The 12,175-nt window shown below is 40.1% G+C and overlaps 1 protein-coding gene across 1 annotated transcript in view; it reads left to right on the top strand.

Annotated features, from left to right (window-relative positions):
- Positions 1-12,175, top strand: part of DCLK2 (doublecortin like kinase 2) — a 98,606-nt gene that overhangs the window by 64,276 nt on the left and 22,155 nt on the right. The window contains exons 9-10 of the mRNA XM_026847966.1: positions 6,938-7,010; positions 7,977-8,085. Of these exons, the coding sequence (XP_026703767.1) occupies positions 6,938-7,010; positions 7,977-8,085 (182 nt within the window). The remainder of the gene's footprint in view (positions 1-6,937; positions 7,011-7,976; positions 8,086-12,175) is intronic.

The raw sequence follows: 12,175 nt of genomic DNA, 5'->3' as shown, positions 1-12,175 counted from the left end.
CCTGCCGTGTTACTGAAGTAGTAAGTACCTTTTGGTTTATTCCATTAGGACACATCTGTGCAGTAGGAGGATCCCAGCTGTGCTCCTGAGACGAAAGATAGGGAAAGTTGTCTGGTGAATCTCCAGATAAATACCAAAAGGATCAAGGGCACTGTGCAGTGACCCTTGTTTCTTGCTTATGTTCTAATAGTAATGGCTGTTTTGGTGAAGTATCAACATAAAACCAGTAACTGAGAGGCATGGTTTTATGCAAAACCAGATTCTCTTAAGAAACCCATTATTATTATTATTATTATTATTATTATTATTATTATTGTAGGATTGATCTTGGCCACTCTGCTGAGGAAAACAGAAGGAAAGCAAGGACCTAGTCTATTATTTCAAGGTTACTGCTTTTCCCTATTGTTAAATAATTCGCTGTTGCTAAGATTGTGTCGATGTGCAGACAAGTGGTCTGTCTTCCTGTGCTTGTACAAAAAAGGTGCTGTGACTACAGCTGAATAAAATGTAGATATAAATACCATGGCAGACAGTGAAAGAATAAAGTACATTTCTGAGTTTTCTGTCTTTGGAAAAACAAGGTTGATTTGTTGTGCTGAAATCATACATGTTTAATTTTTTAGAGCACAAAAGAGTAACACTTAATAATGGTTTTATACACTCTTGGAGCAGCAGGAAAAGGGAACAAATCATGGTTGATGTTTCCGTTTCCTGTAGAGAGCAGACCATTGGAGCAGCTGCACAAGGACTGTACTGTAAAAACTGTGTTGTTTAATAAATGTATTTGACTACAGATTAGAACCTAGCTAAGCTTTTTAATTTTGAGCTTAAGTGATAATGGCAGTCATCAAGGCATTGAACTCAAGGTACTGATTGCAACAGCAGTATTTCCTCAGTCTCAAGACATCAAGTCTTGCATCATATCCTCCAAACAGCACCTTTCCTTTAAAGTGAGGTCTCTTTAGTCCCTAGGGATTCCTTCTGCTTCACAACAATTTGTAAGCAGAAGTGGAGAAAAGTCCTTGCAGGAAACACTCCTCATGAACAGTTTCTCTTTAAAGAAAAGGACTTTCCTTCTGTCCTTTTCAGCTCTTCCATCCGGAGTGCCCTTTTGCTATTAATTGTTCAGTACATACGGTAAGCCAATTTGCTGTCCAACATCCCAATCTTGCAGAATAGTTTTAAAAAAATTGTACTGGCGCCTGAAATTATATTGAAGGAAGGAATTTATGCTATACCTTAATGATAGTAAACAGTACAGAATGTTCCCACAACCCCAGATAATTGAATTTATTCCAGTAAGTGACCAATATAGATACCATGCACTCAACTGCATGCTACTAGGTATTCTTATTAAAGCTGTTCATTTTTAATGTCACAGTTTTGGCCTGTAACTAAGCATTTCACTTTGCAGAGGATTTGCTTAAAGGTGAAGATTTAGATATAAAAGTTAACAAGTATGGGCATGCAGTGAATTACTACTCTGTACAATACTCTCTTTTAAATAAATGTGGCGAGCTTCTTATATTTCTGTTCACTTTTCCACAGAGATTAAAACTAATGCATGGATTAAGAAATGGTAATAGTGCATTAGGTAGCACAGGACAGCTGATTGAGAGGAGTCCTTTTGCTGTTCTGCAGGCAGGTGACAATTGAAAGGTTTAACCTTTTTGTTCGGTTCTAAGTGTGCGTTTATTAACACCAAGATATGTGATGCTCTGAGGGGTACTTGGACTCTTATCTCTTCCAGTACATCTGTTGCTATGCATGCTCTGTACCGTAAAAATCATCCAGAAGCTACATTAAATATGATGTTTCGGAAAGTGGTGTCATAACTTCCTTGGATGTGTTTTATTGTCTCCTCTTGAAATTAAGTACCACAAAGTCTTGTCATCATTTAAAATGAAAATAAAACAAGACAATAGAGTAAAATAGAGTAAAATCTGTACAAGTTGAGGCCTTTCTTAGAATCCCAATTATGCTAAATAGCATTGTGTTTGAATTTGTCTCAATATTGCTTTTTCAACTGAATGACCAAATGACCAAGGTGAAAGGGCATTAAAACCTGATCCAACAAATAAGTACTTGCTTAACGTTAAGCTATTGTGTAGCCCCTTTTACTTCAACAGAGTTGTTAATGTATTTAAACATGTGCTTAAGTGATTTGAAAGATTAGTGCCTATCTTCAGTCAGGGGTTTATTCTCTTCAGTTTTGTCCACATGTGCTGCTTTTAGCAGTTACATGTTACAAATATGTACATGCAATTATCCAACCTAGTGACACAGGTGCGATAGCAGTTCTTAGATAAATTCTTTAACTGCTGCTTTTGTTGAATTTACAATTCGGCATCTTTCTTGTTCATGCAGTGAAAAAAAGAATTGTCTAATTTGTGCTGGTAGGGAAACTGAGGTGTTGCACTTAGTGTCAGGTCTGTTCACCATTGTCAGCCATTTGCTAAATGCTTTACACAGTGAGATGCAACTCGGTCTCTTTAGGAAAAGGTTAAATCTTTATGTGGTTCTTCAGGGTTTCCAGAGTAGAGCAACAAACCCCATGACATTTTAAATGTGCCATATCATGTATACTCAAATTAATGGCCACAAAATCACTACATTCTAATTGGCCGTTGTGTTGTTACATGTCTCAGTTACTGTGTTACTGTGTAACTAGTAGTTTAGTTTAAGTATCACTTGAAAAAGACAAGGTTTCAGTCTTATATATTATGTTACTAATAAGCGTTATAATAATAAATACTAACAGTATCTCACTGGAAATACTGATTATATAACTAAAATTTAATTTGTATCTTTTAGCCCTTTCTTACTGCAGTCTTTCAGGATGGATTACAGCGACACTATGAAAGTGTCCCCAGATTTCAGAGAGTACTTCTGCAAACAGTTAATTCACCATTTCACTGAAATATTCATAGTCTACAGTTACATTCATCACCAGTTTGAATGTTTTCATAAAGGCAGAGAAAGGTATGAGAGCTCCCATTCTCTTCTTAGCCTTCAGATGAAAGATGACCACAGCAATGCCAGATCAGAACTGAAGCAAAGGTTTCTGCTAACATTTGTGTCACGAGCAGTTAGTCTAATCCTGAGTGCAACATTTTCTCAGCTAAGATACCGTTCCACTTCAAGAGAAAACGGGTTTATATCTGTGGATCCCTCCTCACACTCACAAGACAAAAAATAAACTCTCACTAGATGTGTAGTTGTCTGGAATTACCTTCTTATGTCTCTGCACATTTCTATTTTAAATACAAGCACTACATTTAAATTTTTTCAGGTATACGGTAACATTTTGACTCAAAAGATTTATTGTTGCTACCGGACCAGTAAATATAGCTCCATTAAAATGACTGTCAAGCTGCTGTTTTTTCATTCCCAGATCACAGATTTATGCTCTGATGCAGATTTGAAGGGAATCTTGGGCCAGTCCCTCCCTGCTACTTACCCATCACCTTATATTTGTATACCTAGTTCAGTTCAGGCTCTTGGACTCTGTGATGTTTTAAAGGCTTTTATGGTTTTTGTTTGTTTTGGGGGTTTTTTGTGTGCTTTTAATTTCTTATCATTAACGTAAAAGTAGACCCCCTCATACACACAGCGTCTGGCAGGATGCTGCTGTCTGTCACATTATACACTGGATACTTCAGATAGACAGCGAAAAAAAAAAATAATCCTACAGTGCAAAGTATAAAATACAGGTTTTAATGGGTTGGATATTAGTAGAGGTGAAAGGAAGACTCCTAAATATCTCTTCCATAGTTGATGTGTCAAAGTGTCATGTTGGATACTAAAGTAGGTGTGTTAAGCCTATGGATATGACTAACATAATGTGTTTCTCACCAAACCACATGTCCCGTTGATAAATTTGGTGACTTAAGTCACAGTTGGTCTGTATAAAATAATATAAAACATAAATGTGTTTAGATGTTTTTGTGAACCTGGAAAAATGGTTATTTCACAGAAAATTGTTCAGCATATAAAGAAAAGACAACAGTTGGGCAGGTTTTTTTCAGCTCAGTACCTTTTATAACTTTTTACAGCATCTTTAATTAGTCTGTAAACTGATATGCAGCCAGTTTTGAGAACTGTGTGTTCAAGCAAGATATTCTCAGTATCTTTAACAACTATGCTGTGTTGTGCCTTTGGCTCTGAATGCCCTGTTGAAACACAGATTACCTGCAAGGAGACAATTTGAGGGAAGTAAAAGCAATAATTATTGTATTCTGTATTGGAGCAATGTTCAAATGTAACAGGAGTGACTGTGGGTATAAGATGTTCTTGGCCAGTAGCATCCACATCCTGAGGCGATTGTTTATTCAAAGGGCTGGGTAGCCATTGCTGCTCTAAATTACTCCGTGAGCTTTTAAACACGAAGAATAAAATTCTGCCTCAGGTTGTCTAGGACTTGCATGGGTATGTGAGAGGGTGGGTTTAAGACCTTGCACTCTGAATTGACCACGTATAAGGGGAACTGTATTGGATGAGAGCAAGAGTGGTGTGTGTACCTGAGTAGAGGAGGAAGAATTGCTGCAAAACCTGCTCTGCAGTGTGATTGGAGATGCCATCCCTATTCACTAGCGTAGTGTCAAAGCAATGTTCATCCTTTTCTCTTCTTGCTATGTCAGGAATGGCTAGTGAACCAGCCAAGTCTACCTGCACATCCAAAATCTTTACTTCACCGTCAAAATACTTGCAGCTGTTGGGACACCAACAGTACAAGATAGTCTAAAATATTACATGTCACTGAGTAGTTAAATGATTATAAAATCACTTTAATAATAAAAATCACTTTATTCCATGTCACTTATTGTCATTTCCTACCTCCTCCCCATCTTTTCTGGCTAGTCAGGCACCTCGCAGACATCTTAAGAGTTTATTTCTACTGTGTTCTGGCACAGTAGGGAAAGACTAGACTGATTTTGCTGCTGAGGAACTGAGATACAGGCCTACAGCACCCAAATTACCCACAGTCTCTGTTGTAGAGTGAATTCAGCCTCGTGTCTAGAGCCACGAGGCAAATTAGTGTCAGAGCTAAGGTTAAACCTGCCATTTCAGAGTCTGATCTAGCACCTTAGCCACAACAGCAGCATTAGATTTTTTTCCTTTTCCTATTCCGTTTAGTGCTTTTTCCTGTTGCTATTTGCTTCCTTCTTGTAGATAGTGTGGTAAGAAGGAATGTGCCCAGTCATGCTCTGACTGGATTACAAGGATGAAGGAAGTTGGAAATGTGGGCTAGATATTCCCATGTCTTGTTGCTCACTGACAACCCAAAATAGATTTCTAGTATTTCTGGTTGGTGACTAATACTTTGCAGTGTTCTGTTCTGTTCTCTCTGCTTTATGCTTGAAGAAAACATGACTGGTTGGTTAAGATACTGACTTGGATTTTGCACAGATGTCATTTAACCCAAATGTCCTTGTTCCTGATCCTTGTTAAATAAATGGGTGTCTCAGAAAGGCAGCAGCACTGCCGTTCCCTGGTTTTAAGTTATTAGCAAGGAGCAGAGCAGTAGCTGACTGGTTGCTGTTTGATGCTACTTCTGTGCCAAATGCTAGTAAACATCACTGTTTTAGAGGCTCTGCAAAATCAAGTTGTACAACTTCTCGTTACTCTACCTTTAGCTGATTTGGCAGCTCAGCTGCCATCAGAAACTTAAGCATTCATTAGCATTTCATGAGCCTTTAGACAATATCCCTATCTGTCAGTTCAGTTCTTTCATTGACAATAGTGTTAATGATTTAAAATATTCAGCAGTGTAACCAGACAATGTCAGCTAAAACGGAAAATGCTGCATTTGCATTCCTGGTGTCATGCAAAGCCATTTCAACAGACACTGAGCTTAAGTCAGAGAAGCATTTTAATCCTTTATGTGGTGAGTGGGAGAACTACTATAATAGCCCATGAAGAAAACAAGATGTGGAACTTCACAGAACAGCAAGAAATGTTACATAGAGGAGGGAGAATGACCTAAAATGTGTTTTTGTTTCATAGAGCATCCCTATACTTAACTGTAATGGGAGAGCTTATATAAAACAGCGTGCATGGAACATCCATGGCATTCGTTCCTGTGCCTCTGCCCCTTTATTAAATAAAAATTGATTGTTGTGTATGCCCCTGGACAGTAGGACAGGATGACTTTAAATAGAATTGTGAAGATTCAGATGGAGTATCAATTAAGTTGTTAGTGCAGCAGTAGTTCTCTTCTTCCTTCCAAATTATTGAGATTTTTGGTTTTTTACACTGTATCAGTTACTAAAACTGGATCTACATCAGGGTGTATATCAGACATCTGATCTGAAATCTTCACATCTGTAATAACCTAAAATATATATCGCTAGATTACCAAGGAAATCTGACTATTGTAGATGTACCTGGCCCCACCTGTGCCAAAATTCTCTCTCAGTGAAAACTAGTAGGGCCACGCAAGCATTTGTGCCTTACCTTGCTAGTATGTTTCAGTGCTAACCTGACAGAGTTCAGTTTGGGAAACCTCAGACACGTGCTTGCTGCCCTGGCCACTGGTAGCTGTCTGGAGAGGGCTCTCTGTCACGCAGAGTGTCTGGGAATCACCTCGTTGGGTAGAGTGCGGAGGGAACATTGCCTCCACACACGCACAATGGCTCTATAACACTTATATGGGGCTTGGTGCAGCTGGAGGGAATTTTCTTTGCTGTTTACTGAAACCTGTTCAAGTATTTTTCTATATCAGGGCTGAAAAATTGGTGCAAGTGACAACGATGTGTGATGTTGATGATGAACCATGAGAAAACAAGAATAAAAGTAAGATGGGAGTAGAAAAGTAAACTGACTCTGTATAGCTGGTTTTAGGGCAGTGTTTTTTTAACTTGGCTGTATTTTTGTCTGGCTCCTTCTTGTGATTACTTTACCATCAGAAATAATAAGTTGTTCTGTGCTTCCACAGATCCCTCCACATGGTGGGTCTTCGTCCAATGTGAATGGTGTACCTGAATCACTCCGTTGCCAGAGTCCCGAAGGTAGGACACCAATAATTGCTAATAATACTTGCAAAAATTTTGTTGTAGGTGACGGTTGGTTTTGCACTTTCAGATGGTTTCTGATGACTCCAAATCATTCTTTGTTCTGACAGCCTTATCTTGAAAAAATTATTACTGCGTTTTCTACGTCGAGGCAGTAAAGCTAGGAAATAAAATTAGTACTTTTTTTTTTTTTTTTGTCAAATCGTAGGGTATTAGTGGACCCCTGCTCGTCAATAGTCACTATGAGAAATTTGAGTGGTTTTGAACATGACTTGCAGAGTATCACCAAAAGAATGTTTGTGGCTAGATTGAAAGTGGAGCCCTCCATCAAAACAGCACATTGTGCTTCAGGTAGAACCACTAGCCCATCAACTGACCGCAGCTAAACTTAATCTTTCATTCCTTATCTCTTTAAAGCAGTGAGATTTTTTTAAAAATTATTTTAAAATTTCATTTTAGAGTCAATTTTTAAATTTAGAAACACTGAAATAAGCAGCTATCAAACTTAATTACAATTGAATGTTTCAGCAGCAGCTAATCCCTTCAAATCCCTAATTTCAAGGGATTCAGCAGTTAAAACTTTTGATTCTTTTACATGCGCCGTAAATGAATCTTACTGCACTTTTGCATTCAGAATGCAAAAAGACAGTTCAAAAAAGTATTTTGAGTTCAAAAAATATTTAGACTAAGGATTCCTAACTGCATTCGTTACTTTTAGAATATGTCTGCACAAAAACATACTAATATTTGATTTGTGTGCTAAAAGGTCAAACAACTCTGATGAGTCTTATCTTGTTCTTTCTTATGCTTGAGATAAAAACAAGGGAATGAGCTGTGAAGAAAACAGCTTAAGTTTTGTTTTTCATTTGTGACTGGGCTGTATCTGTGGAACCCCTTGGGGATATATTCCATCCTGCTGACACTTCTCTTCAGCTTGCATTATTGACCTTGCTTTTTTTGCAGGTGTGAATGGAAACAAGTGCTCAGGGTCACCTACCATTCTTGAGAAGTATAAAGTGGGGAAGGTGATCGGTGATGGCAATTTTGCTGTTGTAAAGGAGTGCATAGAACGGTGAGCAAGGAAACTGTTCAGTACTACTGTTTATTTTAGTGGATAAAGTCCTGTGCCTTAGCATAATTTCATAGCTAATGTGATGAGATGAAAGCAAAGAGCAGTTGCAAAGATCTGCCTACACTTCAGAACTAGGCATAGCAAAACACACCACAGCTGTGTATTATTCCAGCAAAGGGATATGAGAACAGTGGAGGAACGTGACTTTTTATTCAAAAAATAAAGGATGTATCACCTTTATTTATGTAATGGAGGGTCTTAAGGAAACCCCACAGATCTTCAGGAAATGCCCTCACACAACAGCCCGTTGTGGATGGCAGGAGACTGTATGTGGCATCTAAACAGTCTTTGAGAGACCCCCTCCCTCCTGCCTCAGCAGTTCTGCTGCTGTAGTATTCCTCCTGCCTGCTGCTTAAATGATTTTTCACAGCTTTGGGTATACTGTGGGCAAGGCATTCTTCAAGGTATGCAGCTGGTGGCTATTAGCCTGTGCTACGGACTCCCTTGTGCTTGCTTCTGCTGAGGTAGTGTGGTGAGTAGCTGGAAACTTTTCAAATGAACCCTTCAGTATTCCAGACTCCGAAATATTCCTGTGCCTGATTTCCCGTGGAGTAGTCAGGGTACCTTTACAGACCTGTGCTGTGTTACTGCTCTTCCTCTGCAAGTTTTGTGTCACACTTTGCTTCTAGTGCAAACATAACAGATGATTTGACTGTCACTTTCTCAGTGTATTTTTTAGAACCACCTTCTGCTCTCTTCATCAGTCTGAGAGTTATACTAGCTTTTTAAATATTATGAGGAATCTCCAACTTGTACACAAATACTGGGCAAACTCAGCAAATGCCTATAAAAACCATAAAAGTCACAGAAACAGATTCTGTTATTTGATTCTCATCTGCTGGTTTTACTTAAATGAAAATAAATATAATTATGAATGGAAGCATCTCATTCCGGTCTTAGCAGATCATAGATGTATAGATACTTTTGCTGAGGCATCCAAATGGGCCAAAAGGGTTAGGTACTGAGGCTAAAACTGGGGCCTCTTGTGCAGAATCATAGGTGAATGGGTCTTACAGTCCATAACTTTCTGCAGCCATTATTGCTTTTTCTCAAGAGAATTGTTTCTTCGTACTGTATCTGGATTATTTCTGTCCATTACTGAGAATAATACTGGCATGTGGCATGTAATACAATGTCTACTATGCCCTTCTGGTTTATAGCAGCAAATGACAATGGTTATTTTTAATACTTGTTTGAGAAACTGATGTGCAAGCATGCAAGGTTTATAAAGTAAGCAATAAAGACTGAGGTGGCCTGTCCTAGAGATACTAGCCATGTACGGTGCTTATATGGCTAAATCTGAGCAGAATATGCTACAATTCCTGCTCAAAATAAAAGTTCCTGTTGCATGTGCAGGTTTAAGACAATGCTTCTCATCAGTGTTACCATGTAGACTCAAAGATCTTGATTTTTGTTCTTTTTGAACAGTTTCTACCAACAGACTCTGGTTCCTGGCAAGCATTACCACGTCAGTGTATAATCATGTCCCTGCTGCTTTGAACACTGCAGGCCTGTTACAAAAACTGTGAGGAGGCAGTATAGCCAGCTGAGTTGCCACTGTCCGTTTCATTTTGAAAAAAAACCTGAGTAGAATAGAAGAGAAAGCACTATTTCAGTTGGAAGGGACCTACAGCAATCATCTAGTCCAACTGCCTGACCACTTCAGGGCTGACCAAAAGTTAAAGCATATTATTAGGGGCATTGTCCAAATGCCTCTTGAACACTGACAGGCTTGGGGTATCAACCACCTCTCTAGGAAGTCTGTCCCAGTGTCTGACCACCCTCTTGGTAAAGAAATACTTCCTAGTGTCCAGTCTAAACCTCCCCTGATGCATTTTTGAACCATTCACACGCATCCTATACCTGGATACCAGGGAGAAGAGCTCAGCACCTCCCTCTCCACATTCCCTCCTCAGGAAGCTGTAGAGAGCAGTGAGATCACCCCTCAGCCTCCTTTTCTCCAAACTAGACAAAACCAAAGTCCTCAGCTGCTCCTCACAGGACACGCCTTCCAGCCCTTTCACCAGCTTTGTTGACCTTCTCTAGACATATTCAAGTACCTTCACATCCTTCTTAAATGGTGGGGCCCAGAACTGCACACAGTGCTCAACGTGAGGCTGCACCAGCACTGAATGCAGGGGGATAATCCCCTCTCTTGCCCGGCTGGTTCTGCTGTGCTTGATGTCCCCCAGGAGGTGGTTTGCTGTCCTGGCTGCTGGGGCACACCCTGCTGTGACCAGAACCCCCACATCCCTTTCTGCAGGGCTGCTCTCCAGCTACTCCTCCCCCAGATTATACTTGTGCCTGGCATTACTCCATTCTAAGTGCAGAATCTGGCATTTTGACTTGCTAATTTTCATCCCATGAATTGTAGCCTAATGCTCCAATCAATCTAGAACGCTCTGCAAGGCTTCTTGTCCCTCTAGAGAGTCAACAGCACTCCCAGTTTGGTGTCATCATCAAACTTGCTAATGGTGCATTCAGCTCCTGCATCCGCAGCGTTGATAAGTGCACGGAGCAGGACTGGCCCTGGAACTGAACCCTGAGGAATGCCACTGGTGACGGGTCACCAGCCAGATGGACCCCCATTCACTACCACCCTTTGAGCTCTGCCCTTCAGACAGTTCTTCACTTAGTGCACCATGAACCTGCTCATCCCACAATTAGAAAACTGGTCCAGATGGATGCTGTGAGGGACAGTATCAAAAGCCTTACTGAAATCCATAAAAACTACATCCACCACCTTCCCTTCATCTACTGGGCAGCTGACCTCATCATGGAAAGGTATCAAATTAGTTAAACAGGACTTTACCTTTGTGAACCCATGCTGACTGTGCCTGATTATTGCATTATTCTTTAAATGCCTTTCAGTAGTACTCAGTATAACCTTCTCCATAATTTGTCCAGGAACTGAGGTTAGACTAACATTTCTGTAGTTCCCTGGGTCTTCCCTCACACCCTTTTTGTAAACTGGAGTAACATTCTTCCAGTCAGCAGGAACCTCCCAAGACCTCTGGAGTAACAATCATAACATCCACTAGCTCCTTCAGTACTCTGGGGTGAACCTCATCAGGCCCCAGGGACTTCAGAAAACTCAGCTGATACAGCTGGTCCTTTACAATTTCAGCATCCACAAACGGAAAGTCAGTGTTCCTGCACTCGTATGACTCAGGGGACTGGGCAGCCCAAGGTCTAGCAGTATTAGTAAAGACTGAGGCAAAAATCACATTGAATGCCTCAGCTTTTTCTTCATCCCTATTAGTCAGATGACCATCTTCAACAAGTATCGGTCCACTGTTTTCTTTAGACCTCCTCTTGCTATTAACATACTTAAAAATACCCTATTTATGTGAAACAACACTGGCCAGTTTCAACTCTAATTAAACTTTGGCTTTTCATGTCCTCTCCCTGCATATGCAAACCACAGCGCTGTGATCTTCCTGCAAAACCTGACATGGCTTCCAGAGATCATACAATTTCTTTTTCTTCTTGAGCTCCACGAGGAGTTCCCTGTTGACCCAAGCTGGTCTTGTCCTGCTCGCTTGACTTACGACACAGTGGGATTGCCTGCTCCTGTGTTTCTAAAGGCTGCTTCTTAAAGACTAACCAGCCATCTGCTAAATAGCTCCCTGAACAGCTAAAAGTTGCTTTCTTGAAGTCCAGCATAGCAACTCTGCTGTCCTTCGTTTTCATTATACCAAAAATTTCAAGTTCAGCCATTTCATGATCACTGTGGCCAAGACAGACACCTACCAACGCATCCCCCATAAGTTGTCCTCTGTTCACACATAGCAAATCTAGGAGGGCATCTTTCCTAGTTGGCTCACTCAGTACCTGTGACAAGAAGTTATCTCCTACAAACTTAAAGAATTTCCAAGACCTGCTCGTCACAGCAGTGTGATATTCCCAGTTGAATTATCCCATAAGGACAAGGGTTATGGATCCAGAAATTTCTCCTAATTGTCTATAGAATAACTCATCAGTGCTTGGTGATTGGTAGCAGGCACCTGCTACAACATCTCCTTTGTTT

The sequence above is a fragment of the Athene cunicularia genome (genome assembly GCF_003259725.1).
Source record: "Athene cunicularia isolate RWA chromosome 4 unlocalized genomic scaffold, athCun1 chr4_part2, whole genome shotgun sequence".
NCBI classification, from domain to species: domain Eukaryota; kingdom Metazoa; phylum Chordata; class Aves; order Strigiformes; family Strigidae; genus Athene; species Athene cunicularia.
Note: the sequence above shows the minus strand (reverse complement) of the source record. Positions and strands in the feature narration are given on the sequence as shown.